This window comes from Sus scrofa, unplaced genomic scaffold (assembly GCF_000003025.6).
Source record: "Sus scrofa isolate TJ Tabasco breed Duroc unplaced genomic scaffold, Sscrofa11.1 Contig1914, whole genome shotgun sequence".
Classification (NCBI taxonomy): domain Eukaryota; kingdom Metazoa; phylum Chordata; class Mammalia; order Artiodactyla; family Suidae; genus Sus; species Sus scrofa.
The window spans coordinates 3,826,352-3,843,259 of NW_018084979.1; the positions used below are offsets into that span (position 1 = coordinate 3,826,352).

A 16,908-nucleotide genomic window follows, 5' to 3' on the forward strand; every position below is an offset into this window, starting at 1 on the left:
TGATGTGGTCTCTTGTAGGTAGCGTACGTGTGGGACTTAGATTAGTATCCGTTCATCTGGTGATGGTTTTCATTAGAGCCTTTAATCCATTCACATTGAAAGTAATGACGGATTGTTCCCGGGAGTCTCTTGGGGCCACTCTCTGTGGTTGCTGAGCCTGTGATCTCTGCATTTCAAGGAGGCCCAAGAGACCACGCACTGTAGCTGCAATTGTTCACTCCACTCTGGCCACCCCTCCCTTTGTGAGGAGGCTTCCTGAAGGGCTCTCTGCAGCGGTGATGTGCACGGCAGCTCTTCCTCCAGTTCCCAGGCAGCAGCTGCTCACGTTATGTCCTTTGTTGACTCAGGGATCTGGAGGATGGGTGTCCTGCTCCTGAGAGCATGGCCGTAGTGGTCATTTCCATGCCACCTTCCCCAGCTGCAGACAAAGGTGTGTAGAGCCAATCCCAGTCCAGCTTTTCTCAGCTTACACCCTCAAATGTGGTCACCATGGACTCTGGTGTCTCCAGGCACATTCCAAAGCCATATACTCCTTCCCCCATCCTGCCTCGCCCCAGCTCTCTACCTGATTTTGATCTCCAAAGCCTGAAATTTTCATTTCCCACACCTTCTTGAGCCACTGGACTGTCCTCTGTTGTTGGGAAGGGCAGGGTTGTAGCAGTGAGTTTGTGCAAGGCTGTTCCCATTTTCATTGTTACAAACCGATGGTTCTGTTCTCCTCTGAGACTAAATTTCTCCTCTATCCTGTCTTATCTTCGCTGGTGGGGGGACATCCAGGTACAGGAGAATTTCTTTTTTCCCTGCTCCATTCTCATCGTGTGTCAGCCTGATTCCTTTCTCATTTTATTATTCATTTTCTTTTTTTTTTCTCCTACCCGCTTACATGAAGGTTGTCCTGCTCTGTCAGACTCCTGAAACTTTTGCCTGTGTTATTCAAAATTTCTTTGACAATTATTCCACATAATATTTACATTTTTATCATTTATGTGTATATATGTTTTTTCTACTGCACCTTTAATGTACTTGTGGGTGTAGTGGAGGTTGCCATCCTACTACTCTGCCATCCTGGGAATCCCCCTGAAAAATCAGCTTTAAACTCTGGGAAGACACGAATGCTCAGACTGCACCAAAGCGTCATCACATTCGAGTGACCGAGCTCGAGGAGGAAGAATGGAATCAAATCTCTGACGAGGGTATCACGAGAAAGGCCTGCCTCGAGGTCGACTGTCGTCAAGGTGTAGACGTGTCCCCGCGTCCCCTACATGACATCTCCACAGTGTCCCTGTGGTCCAAGGAACGTGTGCATCACCGGGTGTTCCCTCCCTTCCTTCAGGCGTCTGCTTCATGAGCAGGGACAGCACAGAATGCATGTCTGATATCTTCGTCCCCCCCGTAGCGTTAGGATGACCTTGGTCCTGCACTTGGATCAGGGACTGTTCCATTGTGTCTCCACTTACAGGGCGAACGCGGACCACTCATCCCCTCCAACAGTGCCGTGTACTTCCCACACATCAGAGACAGTGAGGGTCTCTCAGGTCCTGGGTCATAACGTCCAGGTGTGGACAGATGGACAGAAAGAGCCACAACACCTGCCACAGTGAAGTGCGAACAAGCCTTTGCCTGTTCCTCTTCTGTGCCTGGGGAGCCTTTTGAGGCAGAGCCCACCCAGGGCCTAGGGAGGGTCCCTGGGGACTCTCCACTTCAGCTGTAGAATCTGCTCCTGTGACGCACACTCACGGGTACGGGAGGATGATCGGACTGTGCTGGGCGCTCATCCAGGGCCGAGGGCTGGGCCGAGGGTCCCCCTCATCTGGACGTCTTCCCAGACCCCACGTCCTCCCAGCAGGGAGACTGACAGCTGAGTGGTCTCGGCTTCCCAGTCCTTCCCCAGGCATCTCCTACATCCCAGGCAGATTGGAATGCATGTTCCCAGCTGTCCTGCTCCAAGGCCTTTACCTAACTCTCTGAAGCACCTCCTCATGAGAGACTGCATCCCCTTTATAAGGTAACTTCAGAAACAACGGGGGAACCTGGACTTGACAATGTGTTCATAAGTGAGGAGATGAATCTCCATGATGTTTCCATTTGGGAGAATTTTTTAGAGCAATTTAACTGCAGATCTATCTCATGAGGAGAGCATAATCCATATACACAAATGGATGTGTTGAAGGCAAAAATCAGCCTTAACATTTGTGATTTCATTTATTTGATATTCTGGCTAAAGGAATACTACAGACGTATGAAGCAGATCATTATTCACCAAAAATTTAGAGAACACACAAATAGCAGGTGAAGCAAAGGCAGCATTTAAGGATAATGAACTCCTTCGCTACAAATCAGCAGAGCTGGAACCATGGCACTCGGAACTCTCAAAACCCCACATTAATATCAGAAAGAGTGAACCTTATTCATACAAACACAGGTCTTTTGGGAGTTCCGAGGCTCAAGGAAGGAACAACGCAGGCTGTGTAGTACTACCTAATGTGACTGTGAACCTGTGAATCCCCTTGACTGAAGAAGGTAGGAAAAAGTTTTCTGATCTAAGGACCTCTGGAATTGAGTGGAGTCTGGGGACTCCAGTCTGAAGACACTGTCCTTAAGCCCTGGACCTTGGTCGATGACGGTGTTTCCAGCAGGTTTGTGGTAACGGCACTCTGACTACTGTGCATGTGAAATTGAAATGCGAAGTTCTGGATTTCAGTGGTGGCAGCAGGGTTCTTCGTCTTTAGGGGAAGTAACAACAAGCAGTGGAGAATCAGTGGATTACACAGGTCATACTTCACTCAGATCAGAGATGTCATAACTTAGGGTCATTACACAGAAAACATAGGGATAGGCAGTAGGCACATGGAAAAATGCTCCACATCGCTAATTATTAGGGAAATGCAAGTCAACACTTGATGAGGTACCGCCTCACATGGATCAGAATGGCCATTATTTCTACGTCTACAAAGAGCAAATGCTGGAGAGGACATGGAGAAAAGGCAACCCTCCTGACTGTGGTGGGAATGTAACCTGGTACAACCGCTGTGGAACACAGGATGGAAGGTCTTCCAAAAACTCCACAGAGAACTGCCATGGGATCCAGCAATCACTCCTGCACAATAAGTCTACAAACTTTTCAAAAAAACCAAACAAACAAGCAAACGCATGCACAGTTATATGTTTTGCAGCCCTATTCACAATAACAGAGGCGTGGAAACAACCTAAATGTCCCTTGACAGAGGAAGAGACAGTTTAAGTCGATTGGGAACTTATGCACGATGGAATCCCACTGAGGGTGTAGAAGGAGGAAACGATGCCATTTGCTGCAACCTTGACGCAATGTTGGAGATTCTCCGCCTAAGCGACGTGAGTCACAAAGAGAAGGACAAATACCCCACATCACTTATATGTGGAACCTGATACACACACAGATGAAACTGTCTAGAGAGGGACACCGAGTCACACGCACGGAGAGCAGACCTGGGGTTGCCAAGGTTCAGAGGGAGGGCGCGGGATGGCCTGGAAGTTTGGGTTAGTAGACGTCAAGGACCGCGTGAGAATGAATGAGCCGGGAGGTCCTGATGTCTTGCCCAGGGAAGAACATCCAGCCACTGTGTGAAAACACGATTGAAGAGCATATGAGAAACAGAGAATAGACAGTTTACAGCAGCATTGATAGAACATGGACCATCAATGATACTATACAACTAAAGGAAAGAAGACATGCATCCTTTGAGTGCCCAGTGAGGGAAGACCCTGAGCAGAGGGTGGGTGTGGGCAGTACGGCGGAAGGAATCGGTGTGGCTTATAGAGGCCCCTAGGCCCGAATTCCCGAATCTGCTGACCCTCCAGATGGAGCAGGTGCACCTTCCCAGGGGAGGCCTGATTCTTCCTTCAGGGACACAGAGGAGGTCAGATGGTTCCTCTCTGTGTTGGTTTTCTCTTATTCACTTTAACTCAGAGTAATCAACCTGCAATGGAACACATATATGGGTGGCTCATGTGTTTTATTGTTTTTCTATCTGCACACACACATGTGGGGTAGGTCTAGGTGTACCTGCCTTTGAAGGAGGTAGAGCTACGCTCTGAAGCCTGCACGTGGAATGCAGCAGAGCTGTGGAGCCTACATCAGGGAACAGAGAACTCTTGGTGTTAGGCGTGTGTTTATTGTTTATTTTACTCTAAAGTGTAGTTGATTTAGAGTGTTGTGCCATTTTCTTTTCTGTAAAGCAATCCAGATATACTTATATTTACATTCTTTTTTCTCATATTATCTTCCTCATATTTTTTCCCAAGAGATTGGATGTAGTTCCCAAGTCTATACTTTGTAACAGGGCCTGTGCTTCCAAAACTGGACCTGCTCCCCACCCCTCACAGGAATTCCTGGAGAGAGTTGGCAATGGCTAGTGAGGTTGCAGTGATGGCTTCCTGGAATGAGAGAGCAGGGGTGTATCTCATTCTATCTAGTGCTCACCTCGGACTGTGTGGTGAAGGCGGGATCCTGCCCATTGGTTTACAGCACTTGCAGAAAATCCACATGTTATCATCTGCCTGAGTGTAAACGTTCCCGACCAATTATCTACGTGTTGATTGAGATAATTTTCATGGTTCCTATTTGTCACCATGTCACCCACAGAGCAGAACAGGATGCAGGCTTCACCTCTGTCGAAGGAGAGTGTATTGGACCAGGAAGCAAAGCCGAGAAAGGACACTCCACCCACGTCCTCTCTACCTGGCATCATTCCTGGAGGCCCGTGAGGGTCCTGGTGTGATACCCTGCTTTTAGGCTCTGCATGCATCAGAATTACAGGAAAGCAGGGAGCCACGACCTTGGCAGTGTCTGCCAACCTAACAGCAAGCAAGGACTGAGATTCCAAAGGAGGAAGCAAGTCTATGATTCCCTCTGCTTAAAGCCAGTGTGGTATGTCTGAACCTGCTCAATTTTTTCAATATTTGGACGAGAACAATCAGGAATTGAAATCGTAAATTACTCTCTGTCTATTGTGCATGGCACGATAGTGTTTCTTCCTGTCTCAGAGGGCCTTTGTGTTGCAGAGCCTGTAGTGTAAGCACAGAATCATGTGTCCAAAGAGGATCCCCAGGGAGATGCTACATGGAGAGGCAGCCCCAGACCCTGGCAGGAAACCAGCCTTCCAACTCCCTCTGCACCAGCTCTTGGGCATGAAACACACACATAGTGATTGTGGGTTTTGAGTGCGCCCTGCAGCCCAGACCCAGTGTCCCTGCAGGGAGGTTTGTGTCTGGGCTCAGACTGCTTTCCCCTCACTGTGCCTGTTGCACAGTAATAGCGGGCCGTGTCTTCGGTTCTCAGGCTGTTCATTTGCAGATAGGCCGTGTTCTGGGAGTCGTCTCTGGAGATGGTGAATCGGCCCTTCACAGAGTCTGCGTAGTAGGAGCTACCACTATAACTACCACTATCAATACCTGCCAGCCACTCCAGCCCCTTCCCTGGAGCCTGGCGGACCCAGCTCATGCCATAACTACTGAAGGTGTATCCAGAGCCGACACAGGAGAGTCTCAGAGACCCCCCAGGCTGCACCAGGCCTCCTCCACACTCCACCAGCTTCACCTCACCCTGGACACCTGCAAACACAAAACATCCTGGTCTGAAAACTGTCACACACCCACTGAGGTGCCCTCCAATCCTCTTTTTTCTCCCCCCCCATAGGATTTACCTTGTAAGAGAGCAAACAAGAGCACCCAGTTCAGCCGAAACTCCATGGCGGGTGGTCTGTGTTCTTTCCGGATCACAGAACGGGATCCTGGGGCTGGGCTCCTTGCCAGAGCTGCAGGGTCCTGGCAGGGCTGGTTTTATCTGCTGAGGGAGGAACCTATTTGCATGGCCTCCTAGTATATAAGCGGTTATGGCATCGCATGGCCTCAAAGTGGCAGGTGCCCAAGGCAGGCATGAGGGTCCTGATGCTGGTTGGTTGGATGGCCTCTACGAAGATGTCTCTTCATTGCATCAGTTTTGTCACGGTAGACACCTGTCACTCGTGGGCCATTCTGATTTCTACCGTGGCACACAAAGCGCTGACGGAGAAGTCATTGTTTTCCCCACATTCAGGAAAGAAACTCACCCAGGGGCGTAGCGTTCTGTGGCGTCTCCAAGGACACACACGTGCTGGGAGTCCCTCCTTGTGTCTGCACTTGTGCTCCTCCTGCTGGACCCACCTGTCCCCTGAAGCAACTGCAGGACAGAGTGGACACACCTGCAGGGGGGCAGATCCCCTTCCATCTAAAGCACACGATGGTATTGTTCCCCCGTCCTATTTACCTTGGGATGTATCGTTAGGGTTCATGGGAGTTTCTCATATATCTCTAGTGTCTATTTTGGATTTATGGGTTTCCTTTATACAGATGCTCTGGCATGGGTCCTCTGGAGTATTCGGCAGTTCTGTGCTTCATTCTTAAGTAACCTCCCTACTGTTCTCCATAGTGGTTGCATGTACCCAAATACCTATACTGAAGCAAAGAAATCATTCCTGGAGAAATGGATAAAATCTGTGTGCCTGGAAAGTTAAATACATGCTTCTAATAATCCAGTGTTCAGTCAGGAAATGAAAAGGAAAATCAAAGCACATCAAGGAAAATGACAGTGAAAACACAGCCATTCCAAATCTATGGGATGCCCCCAAAGGTGTCATTACACGATGTTGATGGCTATGCAGCCTAAGCTATCACCTAAGGGAATTAGGGAAAAGGAAAAAAAAAATCCCTGGAACGTTAGCAGAAGGATGGTCATCATATGGAGCTGAGAAGAAATCTATGAAATAGACTTAAAAAAATAGACAAAAACGGATTCTCATATATATATATATAACCTGGTCACGTGCTGTACAACTGAAATTAATAGAATATTTTATAGCAACTATAATAAATTATGTTAAAAGAAGAAACAGAATCAGACCAGGAGATGGTACTTTGAAAGGGCAAATCAAATTGCCAAGCATCAGGACAGAATTCTCAACAAGATCTGAAAGAGAAACCATATACACAAAACAAGAAATGAGAAAGGAAATATCTCTTTTTTTTTTAATTTGCTCTTTTTTTTTTTTTTTGGTCTTTTTGGTATTTCTTGGGCCGCTCCGGCAGCATATGGAGGTTCCCAGGCTAGGGGTCTAATCAGAGCTGTAGTGACTAGCCTACGCAAGAGCCACAGCAACGCAGGATCCCAGCCGCGTCTGCCACCTACACCAGAGCTCATGGCAATGCCGGATCGTTAACCCACTGAGCAAGGGCAGAGACCGAACCCACAAACTCAGAGTTCCTAGTCAGATTTGTTAACCACTGCACCATGATGGGAACTCCTGCTCTTTTTTTTCTTTTTAATAATTTTTTTAAAAATTTTCCCACTGTACAGCAAAGAGGTCAGGTGAGAAAGGAAAAATCTTAATGGATGCTGCAGAAACACCAAAAATCCCACGAGAACACCATGAACAATGACAGGCCCATAAATTTGACATCCGAGACGAAATGGACAAGTTTCTAGGAACTTACAGCCCAGCCAAACTGACTTAAGGAGAAATACATACTTTGACCAGAACTATCACCCGAAATGCAAGTGCATATGTAATGAAATCACTCCCGACAAATATTCTCAACAAAGTTTAGCCAAACAAACCCAACAATACATAAGACAAAAGCAGACTCCATGGCCAAATGGGCCTCATATCAAGTTTGCGAGGATCTTCAACATACGCAAATCAACCTATGTTCTACCCACATTAAGAGAAGTGCCAAACCACATGATCACCTCAATAGATGCAGAAAGAGCATTAGACAAAGTCCAACATCCATTCATGATGAAAGCTCTCACCAAAGTGGGTATAGAGGGAATATACCCTTCGCATAATCGAAGCCCTTTATGACAACCCACAGCCAGTACAACCCTCAATGGAGCAAAGCTGAAAGCCTTCCTGCTAAAATCTGGAACAAGACAGGGATGTTCTTGTCACTCAACACAGCCCTGGCGGTCCTGCCACAGCAATCAGAGAAGCAAACGAAGTAAAAGGCGTCCGCATAGGAGGAGGAGGAGAGATGAAACCGCCACTGCATGCAGATGACATGCATATGTGTATATGGATGGAAAACCCTAAGGCCTCAGCCAAAAAATTACTAGAACTGATCACCAAATTCAGCAAAGTAGCAGGATGCAAGATTCACATTCAGAAATCAGTCACATTTCTGTCTACGCACAATGAAACTTTAGAAAAGGAACGCGAAGGCACAATACCTTTTAAAATGGCACCCCCAAAATGCAAACACCTGGGAATACACCTGACCAAGGAGGCAGAGGACCTATATGCCGAGAGCTATAAAACATTCATCAAGAAAGGAAAGAAGACGGAAAGAAAGGGAAAGATAGTCCATGCTCCTGGGTTGGAAAAATTAATGCTGTGAAAATGGCCATACCTCCCAAAGCGATCTGCAGGTTCAACACAATCCCTATCTAATTACCCATGACATTTTTCACAGAAGTGCAACAAACTATCCAAACATTTCTATGGAGCCACCAAAGACCCAGAATTGCCAACGCAATCCTGAGGAACACAAACCAAGCAGGAGGCATCACTCTCCCAGACCTCAGGCAATATCACAAAGCCTCAGTCATCAGGACCGTGTGGTACTAGTACCAAAACCGACAGACAGACCATGGGATCAGAAGAGAGAACCTGGAAACAAGCCCCGACACCTATGGTCACTTAATCTTTGCCAAAGGAGGCAAGGACAGAAAAATGGGAACAAGACTGTATTTCAGCAAGAAGTGCTGGGAAACCTGGGTAGCTGCATGGAAAGCAGAACACCCCCGCACACCATGCACAGATATAAACTCAACGTGGCTGAGAGTCTTCGGTGTGAGACAAGACACCATCAAAGTCCTGGAAGGGAACACAGGCAGAACATTCTCTGACATCAACCTTACCAAGGTTTTCTCAGGTCAGTCTCCCAATGCAACAGAAATAAGAGCAAAAATAAAGCGATGGGACCTCATCAAACTGACAAGCATTTGCTCAGCAAAGAAAAGGAGAAAGAAAAACCAAGAGACAGCTTACAGAATGGGAGAAAGTAGTTTCAAATATTGCAACTGACAAGCGTTTAATCTCTAAAATATACAAACAACTTACATGCTTCAACAGCCAAAAAGCCAGCAACCCAATGGAAAAATGGGCAAAAGATCTGAATAGACATTTCTCCAAGGAAGATACACAGATGGCCAACAAGCACATGAAGACATGCTCACCGTCCCTGAGTATTAGGGGAAAACAAATCCAAATTACTCTGAGATACTCCCTCGCCCAGTCAGAATGGCCGTCATTAACGCGTCCACACATAACAAGTGCTGGAGGGGGTGTGGAGGAAAGGGAACTCTCCTGCACTGGTGGTGGGAACTCTTCATAGACGCATAAAAGAACCAGCATTGCCTAAGCCAGCCTGAGGGGAGTGGGCGGGCGTGGCAAGCAGGAGGTGTCACTCCGCCAGAGGTACGACAATATTACAGAGCGACTGTGAACCAGACAGTGTGGTACTGGCACAGAGACAGACCCACAGAACAATGGAACACAATCAAGAGCCCAGAAACACACCCAGACATCTACGGCTAACTAATCTTTGACAACGCGGGCAAGAAAATAAAATGGGAAAAGACAGTCTCTTCAGCACGTGGTGCTGGAAACCTGAACAGCTGCATGTAAATCAAGGAAACTAGAACAAGCCTGAGACCACATCACAACTAAATGCAAAATGGCTTAAAGGCTTCAGCATAAGCCATGACACCACAAACCTCCTACATGGGAACATAGGCGAAGTCTTCTCTGACATCAACCAGACAAAGGTTTTCTTGTGTCAGGCTCCCAAGGCAGTGGTTTTAGAAACAAAAACTCAACCAATGGGGCAGACTCAGACTTAGAGGATATTGCACGGCAAAGGGAGTCACCAGAGACGTGAAAAGACAACCTAAGGAATTGGAGAAGGCTAGAGACGACTGTTCTGCTTCTCCCAACACGCCTTGTGGAAGGTTGTTGGCCATGAGGTGGTAGCTGGAAGGGCCAGGCCTTTAGAGACAAGTCCCTGTGGCACTCCCCCCTGCCCTGTTGCATTCAGACACACAAAAGGACGGAGGGCTTCACGAATGACACCCACGCCTGGTACCAACAGGCAAAGCCTACCTGCCCACCATGTCTCTTTCACCACTTCTTCTGATATTCGGCTGACAATTCCTTTGGAAGAAGCTCAGGGAATAACTGGCCTTGACCCTCCATGAAGCTCTACATCTGTACTTTGCCCAGGAAACCAAGCAGTGACCCTCAGAGATTCGCTGCCTGTCCTGTGTCCCCATGGTCCACGTGGCTGCAGGAAGCAGGTACCCTGGACAGGCTGGGCTAATAACCACAGACCTGTGATCTCACATCGCTGGACTCTGAGAGTCCAACATCAAGATTCTGGGAGGTGTGGTTCCTGGAGCAGAACAGCTTCCTGATGGACAGTTTTCCCCTGTAACCTCCTCTGCTTGGGGGGAGGGACAGGGGGCTTTGACAAGAGCTGAGTTCCCACTAAGGGGGCCCCACCCCAACAGCCTAAGCCCTCCCCAAAGCCCCACCTTTGAAGTTCAGCATGTTGGGCACTGGGTTTCGACGTGTGTATTTTGGGAACACAACCCTTAAACTGATCACAGAAACCTAGGAGTCACGTCATAATTCTACACAGTTGGAGGCTCCCCCTGGGGCGTCCCCTAAACTGAGGATACTTGTGGATACCCCAGAAGCTCTGATCCTTGAAAGCAAAGTGCTGATGTAAGACCTTCAGAACCAGCCAATGACACTGGAGTGTGGCCCCTGATCAGCCAAACTCTTTGACGTGGAATCTACATCCTGTAATTTTTATGTTACTGTCAGAGTTATTATCATATACATTAAAGAACTGATAAATATTCCTAAGGCCACAGGTGTCTTTCAGTCCATAATGGCCACTCACCCCTCTTTGAATTCATTGTGTGCAGGTCCTTATGCAGAACAAATGGTCACCTTCTTTCACATTTGGCACCTGATGGGTTCTGGCTTGTTCCTTCCTCGCCCCGTGCTGTTCACTGCAGGCAAATCGGAGAAGAACGCCCGAGGTCCTCACCCATTGTGCGGCTGGGAGACGGATCCACATGAGCTGTTCCGGGAGCAGGACCCTCGCCCTCCTCCACCCTGAAGCACAGTGAGCACCCTGATCCAGGGTCCATTCCTGTGCCTGTCCAGCGTCACAGTGTGCTGGATGGGCCTTCCCTGCTCCAAACAGCCCCTGAGAACCTTTGGCTACACCCCGTGGCTCTTGAATTTCTCCACCCCGCTGCGTGGGGAGTCCCTGTGCCCTTGCACAGAGGAAACTAGCATGGAGGCTGTGAGAGAGGGTCCGGTGAATCAGGGCCACCAAGGGGATTTGAGTTCCTTGCTTTGGGATCAAGTGCCCGCTGATGTTGGATGTCCAGCAAGTACTCTCTGCTGCTCCTGCCGAGCAGCATGGCTGAGTCCAACCGAGCCTCTTCTGTAGCTTCATCTGACTGATAGGAGCGATTGTCACTACGACGAAGAGGAGGGGGAAAGAAACACGTCACGCCCCCTACCTTTCAAGCGTGGGAGCATATTCCCCCCCTTCCAACAGTCCTTTCTCCGTCAGAGCCTGGAGTCCACAGGGTTCCCTTGGGGAGATGCCGCATGGAGAGGAAGCCCCAGACCCTGGCGGGAATCCCGCCCTTCACCTGCCTCTGCACCTGCTCCTGGGCTGAAACACACATTGTGGGTCCTGAGCGCCCCCTGCAGCCCAGACCCTGTGTCCCTGCAGGGAGGTTTTTGCCTGGGCTCATACTCCCTGCCCCTCAGTGTCACTGGAAAAGCCACACGAGGCTGAGTCCTTGACTCCCAGAAGTTCAGTTGCAGATCCAGCATGTTCTTGGAGTCGTCTCTGCAGAAGGTGAACCGGCCCTTCACAGAGTCTGCATCGTGTGTGTGATCATGATTACAGGTCCGTGAGACCTACTGCAGTCCCTTCCCTGGAGCCTGGAGGACCCCGCTCAGGTAGGAGCTACCCAAGCTGCATCCACAAGCTGCACAGGAGAGTCCCAGAGGCCCCCCAGGCCTCCCCCAGACTCCACCAGCTGCACCTCACGCTGGGTCCCTGTAAACACAAAGGCAGCCTGGTCAGGAACCTCTCGCACACCCACCGATGGCCGCTCACATTTCAGCATCTCCTGATCTCCAGAAATTTCCGTGTGGTCCATCCGCCAAACCGCCCAGCTGAGCCCAGACTCCATGGTGGGGGGTCTGTGTTCAGGCCTGATCACACAGTGGGAGCAGCTGGGCCTGCTGGGGCAGGGGCTCCTCTGCCAGGGCTGTGGGATCAGGGCAGGCTTGTTTTCCTCAGCAGAGGTGTGCCCCCTTTCTGTTGACCTCTTAGTATGTAAGATCTACTAAGAACGAAAGTATGTATGATGTACTCCGGGTTCAGAAAGACCAGTGAATGCCATTTGCTGCAGCACTGATGCACCTGGAGGGTCTCCTGCTAAGGGACGTGAGTCACAGAGAGAACGACACACACCATATACTTCTCAATTGTGGAGTCTGAAACATTCACAGATGAGACCATGTAGGGAGGAGAAACAGGCTCACGCACGCGGAGAGCAGCCCTGTGGTTGGCAAGGCGGGAGGGAGGGCGTGGGACGGACTGGAAGTTTGGGGTTAGTGGGTGTAAACAGTGACCTTGAGATGAATGAGCCGTGAGGTCCTGATGTGCTGCACAGGGAAGCACATGCAGCCAGTGTGTGAAAACACGATTGAAGAGCATATGAGAATCCGAAAAAGGTATGTATACATGTAATGCCAGTTTGGTGCAGAGCAGCATTGAGAGAACATGGACAATCAATGATATCATAAAACTAAAGAAAAGAAGACATGCATCCTTTGAGTGCCCAGTGAGTGAGGACCCTGAGCAGAGCGTGGGTGGGGGCAGTACGGCGGAAGGAATCGGTGTGGCTTACAGAAGCCTCTAGGCCCGAATTCCCGAATCTGCTGACCCTTCAGATGGAGCAGGTGCACCTTCCCAGGGGAGGTCTGATTCTTCCTTCAGGGACACAGAGGAGGTCAGATGGTTCCTCTCTGTGTTGGGATTCTCTCATTCGCTTTAACTCAGAATAATCAACCTGCAATGGAACACATATATGGGTGGCCATGTGTTATGTTGTTTTTCTATCTGCACACACACATGTGGGGTAGGTCTAGGTGTACCTGCCTTTGAAGGAGGTAGAGCTAAGCCCTGCAGCCTGCACAAAGAATGCAGCAGAGCTGTGGAGCCTACATCAGGGAACAGAGAACTCTTGCTGTTAGGCTTGTCTTTTTAGTTATATTACTCTAAAGCAGAGTTGATTTACAGTGTTGTGCCTTTTTTGCGGTAAAGTGATCCTTGTACTTTTATGTACATTCTTTTTTCTCATATTATCTTCCTCATATTTTTTCCCAAGAGATTGGATGTAGTTCCCAAGTCTATACTTTGTAACAGGGCCTGTGCTTCCAAAACTGGACCTGCTCCCCACCCCTCACAGGAATTCCTGGAGAGAGTTGGCAATGGCTAGTGAGGTTGCAGTGACTGCTTCCTGGAATGAGAGCAGGGGTGTTTCTCTAGCTGCATAGTGTTCACCTCGGACTGTGTGGTGAAGGCGGGATCCTGCCCATTGGTTTACAGCACTTGCAGAAAATCCACATGTTATCATCTGCCTGAGTGTAAACGTTCCCGACCAATTATCTACGTGTTGATTGAGATAAATTTCATGGTGCCTATTTGTCACCATGTCACCCACAGAGCAGAACAGGATGCAGGCTTCACCTCTGTCGATGGAGAGTGTATTGGACCTGGACGCAAGAGCCCAGAAAGGACAGTCCACCCACGTCCTCTCTACCTGGCATCATTCCTGGGGGCCCGGGAGGGTCCTGGTGTGATACCCTGCTTTTAGGCTCTGCATGCATCAGAACTATAGGAAAGCAGGGAGCCACGACCTTGGCAGTGTCTGCCAACCTAACAGCAAGCAAGGACTGAGATTCCAAAGGAGGAAGCAGGTCTATGATTCCCTCTGCTTAAAGCCAGTGTGGTATGTCTGAACCTGCTCGATTTTTTCAATATTTGGACGAGAACAATCAGGAATTGAAATCGTAAATTACTCTCTGTCTATTGTGCATGACAGGATAGTGTTTCTTCCTGTCTCAGAGGGCCTTTGTGTTGCAGAGCCTGTAGTGTAAGCACAGAATCATGTGTCCAAAGAGGATCCCAGGGAGATGCTACATGAAAAGGCAGCCCCAGACCCTGGCAGGAAACCAGCCTTCCAAATCCCTCTGCACCTGCCCCTGGGCAGGAAACACACACATAGTGATTGTGGGTCCTGAGCGCCCCCTGCAGCCCAGACCCTGTGTCCCTGCAGGGAGGTTTGTGTCTGGGCTCAGACTGCTTTCCATTCACTGTGCCTCTTGCACAGTAATAGCGGGCCGTGTCTTCGGTTCTCAGGCTGTTCATTTGCAGATAGGCCGTGTTCTGGGAGTTGTCTCTGGAGATGGTGAATCGGCCCTTCACAGAGTCTGCGTAGTAGGTGCTACCACCACTAGTACTAATAGCTGCCAGCCACTCCAGCCCCTTCCCTGGAGCCTGGCGGACCCAGTTAATGTAGGTACTACTGAAGGTGAATCCAGAGCCAACACAGGAGAGTCTCAGAGACCCCCCAGGCTGCACCAGGCCTCCTCCAGACTCCACCAGCTTCTCCTCACCCTGGACACCTGCAAACACAAAGACATCCTGGTCAGAAAACTGTCACACGCACACTGAGGTGCCCTCCAATCCTCTTTTTTCTTCCCCCCAGGATTTACCTTGTAAGAGAGCAAACAAGACCACCCAGTTCAGCCGAAACTCCATGGCGGGTGGTCTGTGTTCTTTCCGGATCACAGAACGGGATCCTGGGGCTGGGCTCCTTGCCAGAGCTGCAGGGTCCTGGCAGGGCTGGTTTATCTGCTGAGGGAGGAACCTATTTGCATGGCCTCCTAGTATATAAGCGGTTATGGCATCGCATGGCCTCAAAGTGGCAGGTGCCCAAGGCAGGCATGAGGGTCCTGATGCTGGTTGGTTGGATGGCCTCTACGAAGATGTCTCTTCATTGCATCAGTTTGTCACGGTAGACACCTGTCACTCGTGGGCCATTCTGATTTCTACCGTGGCACACAAAGCGCTGACGGAGAAGTCATTGTTTTCCCCACATTCAGGAAAGAACCTCACCCAGGGGCGTAGCGTTCTGTGGCGTCTCAAGGACACACACGTGCTGGGAGTCCCTCCTTGTGTCTGCACTTGTGCTCCTCCTGCTGGACCCACCTGTTCCCTGAAGCAACTGCAGGACAGAGTGGACACACCTGCAGGGGGGCAGATCCCCTTCCATCTAAAGCACACGATGGTATTGTTCCCCCGTCCTATTTACCTTGGGATGTATCGTTAGGGTTCATGGGAGTTTCTCATATATCTCTAGTGTCTATTTTGGATTTATGGGTTTCCTTTATACAGATGCTCTGGCATGGGTCCTCTGGAGTATTCGGCAGTTCTGTGCTTCATTCTTAAGTAACCTCCCTACTGTTCTCCATAGTGGTTGCATGTACCCAAATACCTATACTGAAGCAAAGAAATCATTCCTGGAGAAATGGATAAAATCTGTGTGCCTGGAAAGTTAAATACATGCTTCTAATAATCCAGTGTTCAGTCAGGAATGAAAAGGAAAATCAAAGCACATCAAGGAAATGACAGTGAAAACACAGCCATTCCAATCTATGGGATGCCCCCAAAGGTGTCATTACACGATGTTGATGGCTATGCAGCCTAAGCTATCACCTAAGGAATTAGGGAAAAGGAAAAAAAAATCCCTGGAACGTTAGCAGAAGGATGGTCATCATATGGAGCTGAGAAGAAATCTATGAAATAGACTTAAAAAAAATAGACAAAAACGGATTCTCATATATATATATATAACCTGGTCACGTGCTGTACCGAAATGTACAAAATAGAATATTTTTCTTTTTTTTTTTTTTTTTTTTTTACTTGCAATATAATAGTTAATATGTTATAGTAGCAAACCACAACAATCCAGCGATTCCACCCACCACCATGCCCCGACGAACCCACTGAGAAGCAAACCAAAAATGATTCCTAGTCAGATTTGTTAACCACTGCACCATGATGGGAACTCCTGCTCTTTTTTTTCTTTTTAATAATTTTTTTAAAAATTTTCCCACTGTACAGCAAAGAGGTCAGGTGAGAAAAAAAATCTTAATGGATGCTGCAGAAACACCAAAAATCCCACGAGAACACCATGAACAATGACAGGCCCATAAATTTGACATCCGAGACGAAATGGACAAGTTTCTAGGAACTTACAGCCCAGCCAAACTGACTTAAGGAGAAATACATACTTTGACCAGAACTATCACCCGAAATGGAAGTGCATATGTAATGAAATCACTCCCGACAAATTTCTCAACAAAGTAGAGAGAGTATACGCCAGGGCTGTGTTGAATGACATGACATCCTGTTGTCCAGATTGTGGAAGGCTTTCAGCTTTGCTCCATTGAGGGTTGTTACTGGCTTGGGGTTGTCATAAGGGTTTCGATTATGCGAAGGAATATTCCCTCTATAACCCACTTTGGTGAGAGCTTCATCAGAATGGATGTTGGACTTTGTCTAATCCCTTTCCTGCATCTATTGAGGTGATCATGTGTTTGGCACTTTCTTATGTGGGTAAACATAGGTTGATTTGCGTATGTTGAAGATCCTCGAAACTTGATATGAGGCCCATTTGGCCATGGAGTCTGCTTTTGTTTTATGTATTGTTGGTTTGTTTGGCAA

The 16,908-nt window shown here is 48.6% G+C and overlaps 1 protein-coding gene across 1 annotated transcript in view; it reads right to left on the minus strand.

Annotated features, from left to right (window-relative positions):
* Nucleotides 1-14,940, minus strand: part of LOC396781 (IgG heavy chain) — a 165,144-nt gene extending 150,204 nt beyond the window's left edge. The window contains 5 exon segments of the mRNA NM_213828.1: nucleotide 14,494; nucleotides 14,496-14,691; nucleotides 14,694-14,702; nucleotides 14,704-14,804; nucleotides 14,895-14,940. Coding sequence (NP_998993.1) covers nucleotide 14,494; nucleotides 14,496-14,691; nucleotides 14,694-14,702; nucleotides 14,704-14,804; nucleotides 14,895-14,940 — 353 coding nt within the window.
* Between the last annotated feature and the right edge of the window lie 1,968 nt (nucleotides 14,941-16,908).